Below are 22,060 nucleotides of genomic sequence, written 5' to 3' on the forward strand. Positions count from 1 at the left end.
GGGACACGAGTCCACACAGAAATTTCACCCTCAGCAGCGCGGGGGCGGCCGGGTGCAGTGTCGAAACAAGCGTCGGGTTTGTAATGGAAGTCAATGGGAGATCTAGGGATCTCTTCAGCGCTGCAGGCAGGCAAGGGGGGGGTTCCTCGGGGAAACCTCCACTTGGGCAAGGGAGAGGGACTCCTGGGGGTCACTCCTCCAATGAAAGTCCGGTCCTTCAGGGCCTGGGGGCTGCGGGTGCAGGGTCTCTCCCAGGTGTCGGGACTTTAGGTTCAAAGAGTCGCGGTCAGGGGAAGCCTCGGGATTCCCTCTGCAGGCGGCGCTGTGGGGGCTCAGGGGGGACAGGTTTTTGTACTCACAGTCTTAGAGTAGTCCTGGGGTCCCTCCTGAGGTGTTAGATCGCCACCAGCCGAGTCGGGGTCGCCGGGTGCAGTGTTGCAAGTCTCACGCCTTTTGCGGGGAGCTTGCAGGGTTCTTTAAAGCTGCTGGAAACAAAGTTGCAGCCTTTCTTGGAGCAGGTCCGCTGTCCTCGGGAGTTTCTTGTCTTTTCGAAGCAGGGGCAGTCCTCAGAGGATGTCGAGGTCGCTGGTCCCTTTGGAAGGCGTCGCTGGAGCAGGATCTTTGGAAGGCAGGAGACAGGCCGGTGAGTTTCTGGAGCCAAGGCAGTTGTCGTCTTCTGGTCTTCCTCTGCAGGGGTTTTTCAGCTAGGCAGTCCTTCTTCTTGTAGTTGCAGGAATCTAATTTTCTAGGGTTCAGGGTAGCCCTTAAATACTAAATTTAAGGGCGTGTTTAGGTCTGGGGGGTTAGTAGCCAATGGCTACTAGCCCTGAGGGTGGGTACACCCTCTTTGTGCCTCCTCCCAAGGGGAGGGGGTCACAATCCTAACCCTATTGGGGGAATCCTCCATCTGCAAGATGGAGGATTTCTAAAAGTCAGAGTCACCTCAGCTCAGGACACCTTAGGGGCTGTCCTGACTGGCCAGTGACTCCTCCTTGTTGCTTTCTTTGTTCCCTCCAGCCTTGCCGCCAAAAGTGGGGGCCGTGGCCGGAGGGGGCGGGCAACTCCACTAAGCTGGAGTGCCCTGCTGGGCTGTGACAAAGGGGTGAGCCTTTGAGGCTCACCGCCAGGTGTCACAGCTCCTGCCTGGGGGAGGTGTTAGCATCTCCACCCAGTGCAGGCTTTGTTACTGGCCTCAGAGTGACAAAGGCACTCTCCCCATGGGGCCAGCAACATGTCTCTGGTGTGGCAGGCTGCTGGAACTAGTCAGCCTACACAGACAGTCGGTTAAGTTTCAGGGGGCACCTCTAAGGTGCCCTCTGTGGTGTATTTTACAATAAAATGTACACTGGCATCAGTGTGCATTTATTGTGCTGAGAAGTTTGATACCAAACTTCCCAGTTTTCAGTGTAGCCATTATGGTGTTGTGGAGTTCGTGTTTGACAGACTCCCAGACCATATACTCTTATGGCTACCCTGCACTTACAATGTCTAAGGTTTTGTTTAGACACTGTAGGGGTACCATGCTCATGCACTGGTACCCTCACCTATGGTATAGTGCACCCTGCCTTAGGGCTGTAAGGCCTGCTAGAGGGGTGTCTTACCTATACTGCATAGGCAGTGAGAGGCTGGCATGGCACCCTGAGGGGAGTGCCATGTCGACTTACTCGTTTGGTCCTCACTAGCACACACAAGCTGGCAAGCAGTGTGTCTGTGCTGAGTGAGAGGTCTCCAGGGTGGCATAAGACATGCTGCAGCCCTTAGAGATCTTCCTTGGCATCAGGGCCCTTGGTACTAGAAGTACCAGTTACAAGGGACTTATCTGGATGCCAGGGTCTGCCAATTGTGGATACAAAAGTACAGGTTAGGGAAAGAACACTGGTGCTGGGGCCTGGTTAGCAGGCCTCAGCACACTTTCAATTGTAAACATAGCATCAGCAAAGGCAAAAAGTCAGGGGGCAACCATGCCAAGGAGGCATTTCCTTACACAACCCCCCCCCAAACGAAAGAGGATGAGACTAACCTTTCCCAAGAGAGTCTTCATTTTCTAAGTGGAAGAACCTGGAAAGGCCATCTGCATTGGCATGGGCAGTCCCAGGTCTGTGTTCCACTATAAAGTCCATTCCCTGTAGGGAGATGGACCACCTCAACAGTTTAGGATTTTCACCTTTCATTTGCATCAGCCATTTGAGAGGTCTGTGGTCAGTTTGAACTAGGAAGTGAGTCCCAAAGAGGTATGGTCTCAGCTTCTTCAGGGACCAAACCACAGCAAAGGCCTCCCTCTCAATGGCACTCCAACGCTGCTCCCTGGGGAGTAACCTCCTGCTAATGAAAGCAACAGGCTGGTCAAGGCCATCATCATTTGTTTGGGACAAAACTGCCCCTATCCCATGTTCAGAGGCATCAGTCTGCACAATGAACTGCTTAGAATAATCTGGAGCTTTGAGAACTGGTGCTGAGCACATTGCTTGTTTCAGGGTGTCAAAGGCCTGTTGGCAGTCCACAGTCCAGTTCACTTTCTTGGGCATTTTCTTGGAGGTGAGCTCAGTGAGGGCTGTCACAATGGATCCATATCCCTTCACAAACCTCCTGTAGTACCCAGTCAAGCCAAGGAATGCCCTGACTTGAGTCTGGGTTTTTGGAGCTACCCAGTCCAGAATGGTCTGGATCTTGGGTTGGAGTGGCTGAACTTGGCCTCCACCTACAAGGTGTCCCAAGTAAACCACAGTTCCCTGCCCTATCTGGCATTTGGATGCCTTGATAGAGAGGCCTGCAGATTGCAGAGCCGTCAAAACCTTCCTCAGGTGGACCAGGTGATCCTGCCAGGTGGAGCTAAAGACAGCAATATCATCAAGATAAGCTGTGCTAAAGGACTCCAAGCCAGCAAGGACTTGATTCACCAACCTTTGGAAGGTGGCCGGGGCATTCTTTAAACCAAAGGGCATAACAGTAAACTGATAATGCCCATCAGGTGTGGAGAATGCTGTCTTTTCTTTTGCTCCAGGTGCCATTTTTATTTGCCAGTACCCTGCTGTCAAGTCAAAGGTACTTAGAAATTTGGCAGCACCTAATTTATCAATGAGCTCATCAGCTCTTGGAATTGGATGAGCATCTGTCTTGGTGACAGAATTGAGCCCTCTGTAGTCCACACAAAACCTCATCTCTTTCTTTCCATCTGTGGTGTGAGGTTTGGGGACTAAGACCACTGGGCTAGCCCAGGGGCTGTCAGAGCGCTCAATGACTCCCAATTCCAGCATCTTGTGGACTTCCATCTTGATGCTTTCCTTAACATGGTCAGACTGTCTGAAGATTTTGTTCTTGACAGGCATGCTGTCTCCTGTGTCCACATCATGGGTACACAGGTGTGTCTGACCAGGGGTTAGGGAGAAAAGCTCAGGAAACTGTTGTAGGACTCTCCTACAATCAGCCTGCTGTTGGCCAGAGAGGGTGTCTGAGTAGATCACTCCATCTACTGTGCCATCTTTTGGGTCTGATGACAGAAGATCAGGGAGAGGTTCACTCTCTGCCTCCTGATCCTCATCTGTTACCATTAACAGATTCACATCAGCCCTGTCATGGAAGAGCTTAAGGCGGTTCACATGGATCACCCTCTTGGGGCTCCTGCTTGTGCCCAGGTCCACCAGGTAGGTGACCTGACTCTTCCTCTCTAGCACTGGGTAAGGGCCACTCCATTTGTCCTGGAGTGCCCTGGGAGCCACAGGCTCCAGAACCCAGACTTTCTGCCCTGGTTGGAACTCAACCAGTGCAGCCTTTTGGTCATACCAAAACTTCTGGAGTTGTTGGCTGGCCTCAAGGTTTTTGGTTGCCTTTTCCATGTACTCTGCCATTCTAGAGCGAAGGCCAAGTACATAGTCCACTATGTCCTGTTTAGGCTCATGGAGAGGTCTCTCCCAGCCTTCTTTAACAAGGGCAAGTGGTCCCCTTACAGGATGACCAAACAGAAGTTCAAAGGGTGAGAACCCTACTCCCTTCTGTGGTACCTCCCTGTAAGCGAAAAGCAGACATGGCAGGAGGACATCCCATCTCCTTTTGAGTTTTTCTGGGAGCCCCATGATCATGCCCTTTAATGTCTTGTTGAATCTCTCAACTAAGCCATTAGTTTGTGGATGGTAAGGTGTAGTGAATTTATAAGTCACTCCACACTCATTCCACATGTGCTTTAGGTATGCTGACATGAAGTTGGTACCTCTGTCAGACACCACCTCCTTAGGGAAACCCACTCTGGTAAAGATACCAATGAGGGCCTTGGCTACTGCAGGGGCAGTAGTCGACCTAAGGGGAATAGCTTCAGGATACCTGGTAGCATGATCCACTACTACCAGGATATACATATTTCCTGAGGCTGTGGGAGGTTCCAGTGGACCAACTATGTCCACACCCACTCTTTCAAAGGGCACCCCCACCACAGGAAGTGGAATGAGGGGGGCCTTTGGATGCCCACCTGTCTTACCACTGGCTTGACAGGTGGGGCAGGAGAGGCAAAACTCCTTAACCATGTTGGACATATTGGGCCAGTAGAAGTGGTTGACTAACCTCTCCCACGTCTTGGTTTGTCCCAAATGTCCAGCAAGGGGAATGTCATGGGCCAATGTTAGGATGAACTCTCTGAACAGCTGAGGCACTACCACTCTCCTAGTGGCACCAGGTTTGGGGTCTCTGGCCTCAGTGTACAGGAGCCCATCTTCCCAATAGACCCTATGTGTTCCATTTTTCTTGCCTTTGGACTCTTCAGCAGCTTGCTGCCTAAGGCCTTCAAGAGAGGGACAGGTTTCTTGTCCCTTACACAGCTCCTCCCTTGAGGGTCCCCCTGGGCCTAAGAGCTCAACCTGATAAGGTTCAAGCTCCAAAGGCTCAGTTCCCTCAGAGGGCAGAACTTCTTCCTGAGAAGAGAGGTTCCCTTTCTTTTGCTGTGTTGCAGTTGGTTTCCCAACTGACTTTCCTGTTCTCTTGGTAGGCTGGGCCATTTTTCCAGACTCCAGCTCTACTTTTTCACCCTGTGCCTTGCATTGTGCTCTTGTTTTCACACACACCAGTTCAGGGATACCCAGCATTGCTGCATGGGTTTTTAGCTCTACCTCAGCCCATGCTGAGGACTCCAGGTCATTTCCAAGCAGACAGTCCACTGGGATATTTGAGGAGACCACCACCTGCTTCAGGCCATTGACCCCTCCCCATTCTAAAGTAACCATTGCCATGGGATGTACTTTTCTCTGATTGTCAGCGTTGGTGACTGTGTAAGTTTTTCCAGTCAGGTATTGGCCAGGGGAAACCAGTTTCTCTGTCACCATGGTGACACTGGCACCTGTATCCCTCAGGCCCTCTATTCTAGTCCCATTAATTAAGAGTTGCTGTCTGTATTTTTGCATGTTAGGCGGCCAGACAGCTAGTGTGGCTAAATCCACCCCACCCTCAGAAACTAGAGTAGCTTCAGTGTGGACCCTGATTTGCTCTGGGCACACTGTTGATCCCACTTGGAGACTAGCCATACCAGTGTTACCTGGATGGGAGTTTGGAGTGGAACCTTTCTTGGGACAGGCCTTGTCTCCAGTTTGGTGTCCATGCTGTTTACAGCTATGACACCAGGCCTTTTTGGGATCAAAGTTTTTACCCTTGTACCCATTGTTTTGTGAAGAGGCTCTGGGCCCACCCTCCTGTGCAGGTTTTTGGGGGCCTGTGGAAGACTCTTTACTATTTTTAGTTTTGGTTGTCTCATCACCCTTCTGCTGGGGAGTCTTCGTGACCCCTTTCTTTTGGTCACCCCCTGTTGAAGTCTTGGACACCCTTGTCTTGACCCAATGGTCCGCCTTCTTTCCCAATTCTTGGGGAGAAATTGGTCCTAGGTCTACCAGATGCTGATGCAGTTTATCATTGAAACAATTACTTAACAGGTGTTCTTTCACAAATAAATTGTACAGCCCATCATAATTACTTACACCACTGCCTTGAATCCAACCATCTAGTGTTTTCACTGAGTAGTCAACAAAGTCAACCCAGGTCTGGCTCGAGGATTTTTGAGCCCCCCTGAACCTAATCCTGTACTCCTCAGTGGAGAATCCAAAGCCCTCAATCAGGGTACCCTTCATGAGGTCATAAGATTCTGCATCTTGTCCAGAGAGTGTGAGGAGTCTATCCCTACACTTTCCTGTGAACATTTCCCAAAGGAGAGCACCCCAGTGAGATCTGTTCACTTTTCTGGTTACACAAGCCCTCTCAAAAGCTGTGAACCATTTGGTGATGTCATCACCATCTTCATATTTAGTTACAATCCCTTTAGGGATTTTCAACATGTCAGGAGAATCTCTGACCCTATTTAAGTTGCTGCCACCATTGATGGGTCCTAGGCCCATCTCTTGTCTTTCCCTCTCTATGGCTAGGATCTGTCTTTCCAAAGCCAATCTTTTGGCCATCCTGGCTAACTGGATGTCCTCTTCACTGGAGTTATCCTCAGTGATTTCAGAGTTGTTGGTCCCTCCTGTGAGGGAACCAGCATCTCTGACTATTATTTGTGGAGTCAGGGCTTGAGAAGCCCTGCTCTCCCTAAGTAGGACTGGAGGGGGGGAATTTCCCTCCAAGTCACTATCTTCATCCTCTGAGTTGCCATCCTCAGAGGGGTTGGCCTTTTCAAACTCTGCCAAAAGCTCCTGGAGCTGTACTTTGGTAGGTTTGGGGCCTATTGCTATTTTCTTTAGTTTACAGAGTGACCTTAGCTCTCTCATCTGTAGATGGAGGTAAGGTGTGGTGTCGAGTTCCACCACATTCACATCTGTGCTAGACATTATGCTTCTAAAAGTTGGAATACTTTTTAAGAAACTAAAACTGGTTCTAGAATCTAATTCAAACTTTTACAAACTTTTAAACTCTAAAAGAAATGCTAAACAGGATCTAACACAAGGCCCTAGCAGGTCTTTTAAGAATTTAGAAAACTTTTCAAATTGCAAAAATCAATTTCTAATGACAATTTTGGAATTTGTCGTGTGATCAGGTATTGGCTGAGTAGTCCAGCAAATGCAAAGTCTTGTACCCCACCGCTGATCCACCAATGTAGGAAGTTGGCTCTGTATGTGCTATTTCAAAGTAAGGAATAGCATGCACAGAGTCCAAGGGTTCCCCTTAGAGGTAAAATAGTGGTAAAAATAGATAATACTAATGCTCTATTTTGTGGTAGTGTGGTCGAGCAGTAGGCTTATCCAAGGAGTAGTGTTAAGCATTTGTTGTACATACACATAGACAATAAATGAGGTACACACACTCAGAGACAAATCCAGCCAATAGGTTTTTATATAGAAAAATATCTTTTCTTAGTTTATTTTAAGAACCACAGGTTCAAATTCTACATATAATATCTCATTCGAAAGGTATTGCAGGTAAGTACTTTAGGAACTTCAAATCATCAAAATTGCATGTATACTTTTCAAGTTATTGACAAATAGCTGTTTTAAAAGTGGACACTTAGTGCAATTTTCACAGTTCCTAGGGGAGGTAAGTTTTGATTAGTTTTACCAGGTAAGTAAGACACTTACAGGGTTCAGTTCTTGGTCCAAGGTAGCCCACCGTTGGGGGTTCAGAGCAACCCCAAAGTCACCACACCAGCAGCTCCGGGCCGGTCAGGTGCAGAGTTCAAAGTGGTGCCCAAAAACACATAGGCTAGAATGGAGAGAAGGGGGTGCCCCGGTTCCGGTCTGCTTGCAGGTAAGTACCCGCGTCTTCGGAGGGCAGACCAGGGGGGTTTTGTAGGGCACCGGGGGGGACACGAGTCCACACAGAAATTTCACCCTCAGCAGCGCGGGGGCGGCCGGGTGCAGTGTCGAAACAAGCGTCGGGTTTGTAATGGAAGTCAATGGGAGATCTAGGGATCTCTTCAGCGCTGCAGGCAGGCAAGGGGGGGGTTCCTCGGGGAAACCTCCACTTGGGCAAGGGAGAGGGACTCCTGGGGGTCACTCCTCCAATGAAAGTCCGGTCCTTCAGGGCCTGGGGGCTGCGGGTGCAGGGTCTCTCCCAGGTGTCGGGACTTTAGGTTCAAAGAGTCGCGGTCAGGGGAAGCCTCGGGATTCCCTCTGCAGGCGGCGCTGTGGGGGCTCAGGGGGGACAGGTTTTTGTACTCACAGTCTTAGAGTAGTCCTGGGGTCCCTCCTGAGGTGTTAGATCGCCACCAGCCGAGTCGGGGTCGCCGGGTGCAGTGTTGCAAGTCTCACGCCTTTTGCGGGGAGCTTGCAGGGTTCTTTAAAGCTGCTGGAAACAAAGTTGCAGCCTTTCTTGGAGCAGGTCCGCTGTCCTCGGGAGTTTCTTGTCTTTTCGAAGCAGGGGCAGTCCTCAGAGGATGTCGAGGTCGCTGGTCCCTTTGGAAGGCGTCGCTGGAGCAGGATCTTTGGAAGGCAGGAGACAGGCCGGTGAGTTTCTGGAGCCAAGGCAGTTGTCGTCTTCTGGTCTTCCTCTGCAGGGGTTTTTCAGCTAGGCAGTCCTTCTTCTTGTAGTTGCAGGAATCTAATTTTCTAGGGTTCAGGGTAGCCCTTAAATACTAAATTTAAGGGCGTGTTTAGGTCTGGGGGGTTAGTAGCCAATGGCTACTAGCCCTGAGGGTGGGTACACCCTCTTTGTGCCTCCTCCCAAGGGGAGGGGGTCACAATCCTAACCCTATTGGGGGAATCCTCCATCTGCAAGATGGAGGATTTCTAAAAGTCAGAGTCACCTCAGCTCAGGACACCTTAGGGGCTGTCCTGACTGGCCAGTGACTCCTCCTTGTTGCTTTCTTTGTTCCCTCCAGCCTTGCCGCCAAAAGTGGGGGCCGTGGCCGGAGGGGGCGGGCAACTCCACTAAGCTGGAGTGCCCTGCTGGGCTGTGACAAAGGGGTGAGCCTTTGAGGCTCACCGCCAGGTGTCACAGCTCCTGCCTGGGGGAGGTGTTAGCATCTCCACCCAGTGCAGGCTTTGTTACTGGCCTCAGAGTGACAAAGGCACTCTCCCCATGGGGCCAGCAACATGTCTCTGGTGTGGCAGGCTGCTGGAACTAGTCAGCCTACACAGACAGTCGGTTAAGTTTCAGGGGGCACCTCTAAGGTGCCCTCTGTGGTGTATTTTACAATAAAATGTACACTGGCATCAGTGTGCATTTATTGTGCTGAGAAGTTTGATACCAAACTTCCCAGTTTTCAGTGTAGCCATTATGGTGTTGTGGAGTTCGTGTTTGACAGACTCCCAGACCATATACTCTTATGGCTACCCTGCACTTACAATGTCTAAGGTTTTGTTTAGACACTGTAGGGGTACCATGCTCATGCACTGGTACCCTCACCTATGGTATAGTGCACCCTGCCTTAGGGCTGTAAGGCCTGCTAGAGGGGTGTCTTACCTATACTGCATAGGCAGTGAGAGGCTGGCATGGCACCCTGAGGGGAGTGCCATGTCGACTTACTCGTTTGGTCCTCACTAGCACACACAAGCTGGCAAGCAGTGTGTCTGTGCTGAGTGAGAGGTCTCCAGGGTGGCATAAGACATGCTGCAGCCCTTAGAGATCTTCCTTGGCATCAGGGCCCTTGGTACTAGAAGTACCAGTTACAAGGGACTTATCTGGATGCCAGGGTCTGCCAATTGTGGATACAAAAGTACAGGTTAGGGAAAGAACACTGGTGCTGGGGCCTGGTTAGCAGGCCTCAGCACACTTTCAATTGTAAACATAGCATCAGCAAAGGCAAAAAGTCAGGGGGCAACCATGCCAAGGAGGCATTTCCTTACACTCTTCATAGCACAACCCTGCTAGCAAGTGTCTAATTGCACAAAAGTTGAATGGTAAGCACGCTTACCATCTAGCCTAATTCTATTTGTACTTCTGTGAGACAGCACACAAAGATTTTGTTTCTACATGACCTTTTGCAAGACCAAAAGGGGGATTTCACTTTCGGGCTACTGGGAATATAGCCGGGAAAACTGATTCTTATAGCTTCTGGGTGGGCCCATATAATTAGGGTGACTTTCAGCTATCTAGCTCTGGGATTTCAGTCAACTACTATTCGTTTAAGGCTTATTGTGGACTTATACGTACAATTGGAAACGCAAAGCTCAACTCCCTGCATGCTTAGTATTGTCCTAAAACACAGGTCTGCTTGAAGGTTGCCCTCTTGAAAGTGAGTTAGTTAACAGTAATGCAAACTGCACCAGCTGATTTGAAGGCAAGTATGAATATTTTCTAACGTTTTAAAATTTACCTCAGAAAATGAGTGTAAGGAAATGCCTCCTTGGCATGGTTACCCCCTGACTTTTTGCCTTTGCTGATGCTATGTTTTGATTTGAAAGTGTGCTGAGGCCTGCTAACCAGGCCCCAGTACCAGTGCTCTTTCCCTAACCTGTACTTTTGTTTTACACAATTGGCACACCCTGGCATCCAGGTAAGTCCCTTGTAACTGGTACCCCTGGTACCAAGGGCCCTGATGCCAGGGAAGGTCTCTAAGGGCTGCAGCATATATTATGACACCCTGGGGACCCCTCACTCAGCACAGACACACTGCTTGCCAGCTTGTGTGTGCTGGTGAGGACAAAACGAGTAAGTCGACATGGCACTCCCCTCAGGGTGCCATGCCAACCTCACACTGCCTATGCAGTATAGATAAGTCACCCCTCTAGCAGGCCTTACAGCCCTAAGGCAGGGTGCACTATACCATAGGTGAGGGCACCAGTGCATGAGCACTGTGCCCCTACAGTGTCTAAACAAAACCTTAGACATTGGAAGTGCAGGGTAGCCATAAGAGTATATAGTCTGGGAGTCTGTCAAACACGAACTCCACAGCACCATAATGAAAACTGGGAAGTTTGGTATCAAACTTCTCAGCACAATAAATGCACACTGATGCCAGTGTACATTTTATTGTGAAATACACCCCAGAGGGCACCTTAGAGGTGCCCCCTGAAACCTTAACCAACTACCTGTGTAGGCTGACTGGTTTTAGCAGCCTGCCACACTCGAGACATGTTGCTGGCCACATGGGGAGAGTGCCTTTGTCACTCTGTGGCTAGTAACAAAGCCTGCACTGGGTGGAGATGCTATCACCTCCCCCTTGCAGGAGCTAAAACACCTGGCGTTGAGCCTCAAAGGCTCACCCCCTTTGTTCCAGCGCCACAGGGCATTCCAGCTAGTGGAGTTGCCCGCCCCCTCCGGCCACGGCCCCACTTTTGGCGGCAAGGCCGGAGGAGATAATGAGAAAAACAAGGAGGAGTCACTGGCCAGTCAGGGCAGCCCCTAAGGTGTCCTGAGCTGAAGTGACTCTAACTTTTAGAAATCCTCCATCTTGCAGATGGAGGATTCCCCCAATAGGGATAGGATTGTGACCCCCTCCCCTTGGGAGGAGGCACAAAGAGGGTGTACCCACCCTCAGGGCTAGTAGCCATTGGCTACTAACCCCCAGACCTAAACACGCCCTTAAATTTAGTATTTAAGGGCTTCCCTGAACCTAGGAATTTAGATTCCTGCAACTTACAGAAGAAGAGGACTGCTGAGCTGAAAAACCCCTGCATAAGAAGAAAGAAGACACCAACTGCTTTGGCCCAGTCCTACCGGCCTGTCTCCTGCCTTCTAAAGAAACCTGCTCCAGCGATGCTTTCCCCAGGACCAGCGACCTCTGAATCCTCAGAGGACTGCCCTGCTTCAAGAGGAACAAGAAACTCCCGAGGACAGCGGCCCTGTTCCAAAAAGACTGCAACTTTGTTACAGAGGAGCAGATTTAAAGACCCCTGCAATCCCCGCAAGAAGCGTGAGACTTTCAACACTGCACCCGGCGACCCCGACTTGACTTGTGGAGAACCAACACCTCAGGGAGGACCCTCCGGCGACTCCGAGACTGTGAGTAACCAAAGTTGTCCCCCCTGAGCCCCCACAGCGACGCCTGCAGAGGGAATCCCGAGGCTCCCCCTGACCGCGACTGCCTGACTCTAAAAACCCGACGGCTGGAAAAGACCCTGCACCCGCAGCCCCCAGCACCTGAAGGATCGGAACTTCAGTGCAGGAGTGACCCCCAGGAGGCCCTCTCCCTTGCCCAGGTGGTGGCTACCCCGAGGAGCCCCCCCCCTTGCCTGCCTGCCTCGTTGAAGAGACCCCTTGGTCTCTCATTGACTCCTATTGAAAACCCGACGCGTGTTTGCACACTGCACCCGGCCGCCCCAGTGCCGCTGAGGGTGTACTTTTTGTGTGAGCTTGTGTCCCCCCCCGGTGCCCTACAAAACCCCCCTGGTCTGCCCTCCGAAGACGCGGGTACTTACCTGCTGGCAGACTGGAACCGGGGCACCCCTTTCTCCATTGAAGCCTATATGTTTTGGGCACCACTTTGAACTCTGCACCTGACCGGCCCTGAGCTGCTGGTGTGGTGACTTTGGGGTTGCTCTGAACCCCCAACGGTGGGCTACCTTGGACCCCAATTGGAACCCCGTAGGTGGTTTACTTACCTGCAAGAACTAACATTACTTTACCTCCCCTAGGAACTGTGAAAATTGCACTGTGTCCCCTTTTAAAACAGCTAAATGTGGTTTATGTAAAAAGTATATATGATATTGTGATTATTCAAAGTTCCTGAAGTACTTACCTGCAATACCTTTCAAATGAGATATTACATGTAGAATTTGAACCTGTGGTTCTTAAAATAAACTAAGAAAATATATTTTTCTATAACAAAACCTATTGGCCTGGAATTGTCTCTGAGTGTGTGTTCCTCATTTATTGCCTGTGTGTATGTACAACAAATGCTTAACACTACTCCTTTGATAAGCCTACTGCTCGACCACACTACCACAAAATAGAGAATTAGTATTATCTCTTTTTGCCACTATCTTACCTCTAAGGGGAACCCTTGGACTCTGTGCATACTATTCCTTACTTTGAAATAGTGCATACAGAGCCAACTTCCTACAATGAGTTTTTGAAAGACTGGTTTTATAGTTGGTATAAGGGGATTCTTACATTCTGAAAATATGTAGCTGTTTTGCTCTTTTTTCATTTTAAGACAAATAAATGTAATTAACCTACTGTGTTTTTTTTTTGTTTTTTTTTTTTAACCAGGTTTTTGATTCAAAGCTGAGTCCAAAGCAGCGCTTTTCGCCTGTGGACCTTGTAAGAAAGGTTAAGGAGCAGAGTGAAGAGCTTGGGATGATAATTGATTTAACTTGCACGACACGCTACTATAATCCTGTGGTGAGTATTTTGGGAGGAATGCATCAGTGGAGATGTCACCTGCAGAATTTAGGTCTCCCCATTGGGAATGTTGGCTTGAATTGCCCTCACTGCTCACTCCCTCAAAAATGTTAAATGCCTGCTTCTTAGATTGCTTCCTTTGAGCCGCAATGTTCTGTTTGCGCCCCCGTGGTTTAAAGAAAGGAATGCAGGGTGAACATAGTTGCATCTCAGTTCCTCTTCTTTGCCGGGGTGTGGCAGGGTTAGACATTCAGCTCTGATATTACAATTTGCCTTTCAAGCCACTCGTAGCTCTTTAAAAGCTTCATTCTTAAATATTGTTCACTGTTTAAAGAAAGAATCATTTACTGAACCATTGCATTATAAAACTGGAAAGCCATCTGCCTATTGTTATTCCTTTTTAGGGTCGAGTCTGCAAGAGCAGGCACTAGTGCATGCGTCTTGCTTGCTAGTCTCTGTTGTTAACTACAAAGGTAGCCCATCCATTGATTACATTTTGTTGCCTTTTGTGGCACTTATCTTTAAAGCCCCGTAATTCGTCACTACAGGCCATGCATAATTTCTGTTCCTATCTGTGGAGCAAGGACCAATCACTGATTGATTCAACATAAGAAGTGCCCATCCTCTGCTCCCGATGTAATTGAGATACTTCATTTTAACTTGTAGGGCCGTGTAGACAGAAGGCATGTAACTGGCAAAAACATGCCCCACAGGACAAACAAAAATGCAAAGTTGTATTTTCTATAGTTAACTTTTTTCTTTTATTTTGCCAAGTCTCCTTTTCTCACATTGCACTCCTGTTTTGTTTTTGCTGGTGGGCGCTGTTCACAAAAGATGACAATTATCCTGTTCTAAATATTGCAAGGCAACATTGTTTCTATCTTATGCAGAATTTCCTAAATAATGCTTTAACACATACTCTTACAGTACACACCAATCCGGCCCACTCCAATCCATACCAGTCCACCCCACTCCGCCTCAGTCAACCCCACTCCAATCCAAAACAGTCTGCCCCACTCCTATCTAAAGCAATCCACGCACTCCAGTCTGAACAAATCTGCGCCACTCCAATTCAGGCCACCCAACTTATATCCAGTCCACTCTACCCCACTCCAATCCACCCACCACACTGCAATCCAAAGCAGTCTGCCCCAATACAATCCTACTCCAGTCAAGTCCCAAACTATCTATCCCACTCCAATCCAAAACAATCTGGCCCACACTAATCCAAAACAGTCTGCCCCACGCCAATCCAAAACAATCTCCCTCACTCCAGTTCCCACCAATCTGCCCCACTTTAATCTGCCTGATTCAATCCAAAACAGTCTTCCTCATTATAGTCTTCCACACTCCAATATAAAACAATCTGCCTCGCTCCAATTCAGTCAACCTCACCAGACTCCAGCTCTGTCAATCCAACTCCAATCCGCCCTCGGTCTGCCCCACTCCAATCCAAAACATCTGTCCAAACTCCAATCTGCCCCACTTCAATCCAAAACAATTTGTCTCCTCTAATCTGCCCCACGTTAATTAAAATCAGTCTGCCCTACTGAATCCAAAACAATTTTCCACATTTCTGCCCCACTCCACTCCAAAACAGTCTGCCCCACTCCAATCCAAAACAGTCTCCCCCACCCCAATCCAAAACAGTCTGCCCCACCCATCCCAACGGAATCACTCCAATCCAGTTCACTTCACCCACACCAATCCAGTCGAATCCAGTTCAGTTCACCTACCCCAAGCTGGTCAAATTCTGTTCACTTCAAGTCACTCCACCCCACTCTACTTCAATTCAATTCACGACACTGCACTCTACAGCACTACCACTGAACTCTGCTCCCCTCCTACTCCATTTTAATACTTCATGCCACTGTGATTTAGCCATGCTGAACAGCAGCCACACTGGTGTACAGCGTGGCAAAAACATAATGCTAATCTGTTAGCTCTTGTATAGGCTCCACCTGTTGACTTAGCCAATGCTTTTTGCTACTTTCACTTAGCCTGGACTGCAGCAATATTTGCTTTTCAGCTTCCATTCATCCTGTTACTTTCTCAGTGCATTTGTCTTACCCTACAAACTGTGCACCCCTTTCACTTGCCATGATTGATTTCTCACCTGTACTGTTCCTGCTGCACCTTTTAAATAGAACATCACCATCCACAGTCCTTTTCACTCATATCAAACTCTGCCCATCCATGCAATATATCGTCCTACATGTGGCAACATGTAAGTGAAGTATTCTTTATGTAGCTGCAGTGTTCTCTGTATAATTTCAGTCGTCATGTCAATTTTTGTAGTAAGAAGAGAAGCCCTTAGAGGTCTAAATAGTTCCCATCAATTGGCCTGAAGCTGCAGTATGTTGTTTTCCGATATCGGATTCTGTTTTAAGTCTGATTAAACAATTACAGTTCATCTTCTATTATTGTAACTAGTGGATTGAGCATGCTTCGGGCATGATTGTGCAGCAAATGGTGAAACAAACTCAAACCTTTTACCTATACCTTGTTGTCGGATTTCTTTGCTCCTATGACTGAAGGATGCACTGAAAGTTTATAGGTTTTCACCATAGCCCCTAGAGCAAGGTTTACCATTGCTGATATATGTGGCCTGGATAAACATCAGATTTTCTTTGTTTGAAGAACACACATTTGCTTTCGGAAGCATTAAGAGCCAAGTACTGTAGTCTTTCATGAAAACTATAGTATTTCTATAAAAACAGATTTAATTGGTTAGCAAGTGGATATTACGGTACCAAAGCACGGACTGACATGTGCTCCCTCTGCTTGTGCACACGAAGGTTGCAGCCCATGCACTCCAAGGCAGTGGTCAAAAGACGACCATTTAATGTCTTGAGGGTGCAACTAAGAAAGTGACTGAAACAACTTGGAAATGAATGAGAAGGGGATCAAAAGGCAGTGGCACCGAATCCAGGTAGGCAACAACGTGACAAAAACTAGTGAAATTTCAGTGACACTGGGAAAGCCCTACAATTATGCCTGTCTTAAAGGGTGTTTGGGAGCTCCCTTTGCAGCGCCCCCACAAATGACCTCGTAAGCCTTAAAGCTTTACCAGTGGAACATTCAACCAAACAAGGAATGACATGGTTTATAAGGAGAATGGCTGGATGTAGGCTGCAAAGTATAGTTTACCTCCTTAAGCCTCCTACTTATTGATCTAGAGGTTCAAATGATATCCGATATAATAGGGGGTAGAAGCTTTATTGTCACCTCTTTTGAATTAAAGTGTTTCATATACACATAGGTAGATTTGCAGGTTGTGAGTCTGTACAGTTTTGTGCCACATTCAAGTACAAAGCAATCCTACTCAGAAACTACATAAACAACCCAGTGGGAGATAGAACAAATGTGCAGTTTGCACACCAACTGGTTTACAAATTCAAATGTAATTGTAATATGACCGATGTATTGATGGGCTGCATTGCTGATTGTTTTGGGACACCCTGCAAACGAACAACCTGCTTATGCATTATTATTTGCGTCCCTCTGTGGTTGGCTACCAGTGCAAGCATGGAGACCTGAAAAAGACAAAAAAATATATATATTTTAACAGCACATCAGTAACTGTTCAATGGTTTGTAAACTGAAGTTGCAGTAAGAAACCATTAGTACTTTCTTTTCTGAATCACAAGTGGGGATGAGGGGGGAGTGGAGAGTATGCTCCCTCTCCTATTTCTGAATCAGAAAGCTTTGCAAAAGCCCGATTGCGAATCTCAGTTCTGCAGCTGCCTTTTTCAGTTGCAAATCCTACAGTTTTGCGAATTACAAGCTTTGCGCCTTCAAAAAGGGCTTATGTACATCTGGCCCAAGTTGAGCAGATTTATGCCATCCTTCGTGTTGGGAAGTTTAGGCTGTATCTGTTAAATTTCTTGCCCCAAAGCCATGTAAGCACTACATTCGAAGTATGTGACAATTGGACTAGTGTGAAAAGAATATCAGATTTCCAGGATGTACATTGACTTTGTACAATTGACATATGCAGCACTGTCCCTTCGCTGATGTTATTTCTTGCATTAAACCTATAATCCCAAGCAGTCGGGTAGTCATTTCAACTGATGGTTTTATGGTGGTGTGTGACTGACCAATGGATTCTGTTACCTTTTTGTTCCATAGGCACTGCCAAAAACCATGGCTTACTCAAAGATTTATACAGCTGGTCACGCAATCCCAGATGCCCAAACTATTCAACAGTTCAAAAGTATTGTGACACAATTTCTCAGTGAAAATACAGGCAATGGTGAGTCATTTTTGGGTATTTTGGTTTTTATTTTGTTTGCATTGCCCAATGTACCTTAACAAGTATTCTCTTGTTTTTACTGGTTGAGTGATTTCCTGCCACAGTCTTAGACCTGTTATAATCCCCTCATACTACTTGGTATTCTCTGTAACCACTTGCACCATCTACATTGCCCTTATTTGATAGTTTTTTGTTTTAGAACTCATGTTATGCACAGCAGTCAGGGAGGTCATAATGTAACTCCAACAGGAGTTGATCACGTTCCACATATGTAAAGTCTGATTTAGGCACAGTTAAGGCAGCGAAGCTAAAGAGTGTAGAAGAGCTGGCTTTAGTAAGTCATGTTCAACACCTTCACAGGATCACTCTATCTGAGAATGACAGTAGTTCTGGGGAGCTAAATCACAAACCTGGGTTAATACAGCATGTTCGGTAAGCACTTGGCAGCAAATCAGAAAACTGTAATGGAGTTAACATTACAACATGTTACTCTCTCTCACTCACTCACAAATGTGTACATTAACTCACACACTGTTGTCACCGTCCCGTTTCCCACTCTCCCCACCCGACCCTCTTTCCCTCTCCTCCTCTATAGGAAGGGATGTAGAAGCACACAGTCCTTTAGCAAAAGTATCATTTAGAAAAACAGAGGTCTGGGACTGAGGAAGGCAGCAGAATCTGAGATATGTAACTGAGCCTACATCAGTACTGTTTAAGACAGAAATACTAGTACTGAATTGAGCATTATTGCACATCATTCAGTATGCCCATCGAGGATGACCGGATCTTTCGGGAAGGCAATAGATGTATATGGCCGGTAAAATGTCTGACTTCTGAAACCCATGCTCAGTACCCAAACACTGGGTCCCTTCAGGCCTAGTAAAGGGTAGAAGAGCTAGGAGAGTGACAAAGCTATCTTTGGTGTACAACACTCAACATTCACATCGTGGTTGAGTTGCAGCACTAACCAGAAGACCGTTGTGTCCCTTAATTATGATAAGCTACTACAGTGGCTAGGAATACAGAGAAGAGGGCAGCTAAGTCTGAGAAGAGCAACAGAAACTTCATTGGTAAAACATATTTGATATATAAGATAGTACCTTGTGGCAGAGAAACTAGTAGATCCTGCAAATTAATCAAAACAGCACTATACTGCTGCAGCATGCTTAGTCCACATACATCAACTTCAAGAATACATAGATAATTTGAACTACAATGTCACCATTCTGAAACCCTAGAATTCATCGAATTTTTAGATCTTCATATTGGTATTGCTAATAATATGGTTAACACAGTCTTTTACCGAAGAGACTTCCATCAGCTCCATTCACACAAGTGCCATCAAGACAGACCATTGACTGTATCTCTTAGGCAGAATTCTGTGTGCTGAAAGCAGCATCTACAATAGTGATTACGACTAGATTGCTAAAAGTATGACATTGAAGTTTGAGCAAAGGACTATTAAATAAAAACGTTTTGGCAGGTGGCAATCAATCAGATAGAGAGCTGTATCCTGTTCAAGGATCCTAATGCTAATGAAAACATTAACATCAAATCCAAGAAAGAGTAATTTGAGATGTTTGACACAATATGGTAAACAAAGTAGCAAATTCATATATAAAAAAAAAAAAAATCAGCATGTTTATGCGTAATAAAGAATGGCTAAGGATTGTAGGCTTTATCATGTCCCTCCTTCATGAGTCACCAGGCAACAAATAAAGCTAATGAACTTTTGAATTCATTATCACACTTAACATTTGGTTTCGGCATTGTGTATCTGTACATGGATGAAAGTGTGCACATTATGATAGGTGATTTGGGGTGGTTTGTGGGCTTCAATTGTGGGTAACTTTTTTGGCCTCTGCTGTTTTCAACATTGTTTTACCACCTAGTTGCATGTCTGCTGCTCTTACAAAGATGTAACTGAAGAAAGTCTTAGTATTTTTCCCTGTATTCATTACACTTCTTTATCTGGTTGTAGTGGGAAATTAAGAGTCACCATGTAAACATTGTAATTTGGACTGCTGCTTGCTATCAGCAGCACTTTCACTGTGTTTCCTGATAGGGGTGGCAAACTCTGAGAGACATGGAATTAGTAGTGGTCCATGAGCAAACATAGAGCAACTCTGATAGAGACAGAGACGAAGGCGTTATGAGGAGACCTAAGGGGACCTCCTTTGGACCATCTCCTTGTTCAAGCATACTCAGCACGAAGAGCAAGACCAAGAGTAATAAAGTTTTCCTCAGGTGGTTTTTAGGCTCTCTACTCGGGTGGCTGGGAGTCTCCTCATCTCTTTAATATTTGGTACTTATGGTTTGCAGATAAGCTCATCGGTGTTCACTGTACCCACGGCTTAAACAGGACTGGCTACCTTGTGTGCAGGTAAGTTACTTGTGGGGGGCGGGGGGTGTGAGCTGCGTGATGAGTGGTGTCATATCATGATGTTGTGTGAGTGTCACACTGCATGTTAATTGGTTCAAAAGAATCACTAGTTAATGTCACCCTGTTGATGTAGTGTGATCGTTTATACTGGCTTTCTACTTTTCAAGGTGCAGGATATTCCTTCCAGTGTTTTTACGTTCTTTGTACACTTTTAATCCCCCTTCCTCTCGGGTGGGTGTGTGTGGGGTGTGTGTGTGGGGTGTGTGTGTGGGGTGTGTGTGTGGGGTGTGTGTGTGTGTGTGTGTGTGTGTGTGTGTGTGTTTTTTTTTTTTTTTTTTTTTTTTTTTTTTTTTTTTTATAGTGAAGTTCCTTAATACTGTAGATCTGCATCATATAACTATTTGTTTGTGGTCTCCTTTTGCCTTGTCTCATCTGTAGATGTGGATGAGCCCAGCAGCCACAGGTGTCTTTTCCTTGGAATCAGTCTCCAAAATTATTTACAAATGCATATTTATACTCCATTCTGTTAATTCTGTCTCTTCATTTAGAAGATCCCCCATTACAACATAAGCCCCTCTTGGTTATGAATGTTTTCAGCTGTGACCCCCCACCCCTCCTCCCCAACTATAGCTATGTCATATAAAATGACAGATCGCTCTGCCATGGTTGCACTGGTTCATATCGGAACCTCTGCCATCCTCTCGCTATTTGGTTTATAGTGTCTTCTCTATTAATACATTCTGACTAAACACGGGGTATCAGTGCTACATTAATTTGCTCCCCTGTGACTTCAGCCAATACTCTAGAATGATTGGCCACTGACTGTCACTGTCTAATTGATTCATCTCAGGCTATTCCAATTAAAAAGAAAAAAAGTTGAATTTAAAAATCATTAAAAGCTCAAAATATTAAGCTTGCAAAAAGTATTGAAAATCTGGATGTTCAATACTTTTCATTACAAATGGCTCAAAAGGTCAAATTTATACATGTAATGCGTAAAAACTAGAAATCCAACCATAGAAGTATGTTTCTTTGCCAAAATCCTAACAGCACAAGATAAAAGTAACATGAGATCCACCCTTCTGTAATCCTGGTGCTTTTCCTATGTTGGTAATTAGTGATATTATTAAACTGACAATAGTCCACAAAAATCTAGGACTCTCACTCTTATTTGTGTATCAGCCAGTCATAATTTAAGATGGTGCTGGTTCCTTTCAGTTCCTGATTAAAAATGCAAGTGACCTTCTAACTCGTCCAACTACAAATAAGCAAAAGTCTGTAGGGAAAGCACACCTGCCCACTAAGGACGGTCTTAATAAACCACAGTAACATTTGCTAGCTCCTGGGTCTTCCTATACATCTGCGCAACAAATATAAAATCACATGCATTTTAAGATTTCTGTTTTAACTAACTAGAAGTATTATGAACATAATTGTGATAAAAATACTTCTTGCACACTGTCACCTTTTTCATTATTTTAATAATCTTACAAATGCTGAAAGCAACGTTTATTTGAGCATTCCTAACTATTTTTATATACTTTGTGCAGTAAACACTGTTATGCGAAATGTCATGGGTTGACTGTCTCTTAAGTTAGTTGCTGCTTGTGAGAATGTATTGCTAAGTCTGAGAAGCCTTTTCTAAGGTGGAGGTTCAAGAATTTTCGATCCGTAGCATTGCTAACCGTGGCAACAGCTAATGTTAATCTGATAAAATCTCAGTAAACAGTATGATAATGCTGATTTGCTGATAATGCTGATAATGCTGATAATGCTGATTTTCAGGCAGAGGTTAAGTGAACCTCTGCCAAAGGAGAGTTTCACCTGGCATCTTCCCACCTAGCGAGGCTCATTCTCCACTCACTCATTTGACCTACCCAGAGAAACCATCATAAATTACTAAACCATGCACCTACTGTACTCCATGTATCCTTCTAATTCCCCATCCCTTGTGCCATTCAGGAAGTCAAAAATCCACTGCAAGTGAGCCACCCACAGCCAATCCCAAATAGTGTTTACATACTTCCTCAAGATCCTAAAAATTAGCCAATGCTGTACATTGAATAGAAACACTGCAATGCTTTGTGCCATTGCTTCACAATTCTAGATAGAGGCACAGATGACTTCATTACATTTAAATTACATTAAACTACTGTTGCCTCTGTTTACTCACATTTGTTCAGTGCATTAAAAGTTTTAAAACACGTGTGAGAAATAATTACTTACAAATATGGACT

At 46.3% G+C, this 22,060-nt stretch overlaps 1 protein-coding gene across 7 annotated transcripts in view; it reads left to right on the plus strand.

Moving 5' to 3' along the window:
• DUSP11 (dual specificity phosphatase 11) overlaps positions 1–22,060 on the plus strand; it is a 117,169-nt gene that overhangs the window by 15,465 nt on the left and 79,644 nt on the right. For all 7 annotated transcript variants that reach the window (XM_069214223.1, XM_069214221.1, XM_069214217.1 and 4 more), the window contains exons 3-5: positions 13,054–13,185; positions 17,317–17,440; positions 19,763–19,823. In XM_069214223.1, the coding sequence (XP_069070324.1) occupies positions 13,054–13,185; positions 17,317–17,440; positions 19,763–19,823 (317 nt within the window). The remainder of the gene's footprint in view (positions 1–13,053; positions 13,186–17,316; positions 17,441–19,762; positions 19,824–22,060) is intronic.

The sequence above is a fragment of the Pleurodeles waltl genome, chromosome 11, assembly GCF_031143425.1.
Source record: "Pleurodeles waltl isolate 20211129_DDA chromosome 11, aPleWal1.hap1.20221129, whole genome shotgun sequence".
Taxonomy (NCBI): domain Eukaryota; kingdom Metazoa; phylum Chordata; class Amphibia; order Caudata; family Salamandridae; genus Pleurodeles; species Pleurodeles waltl.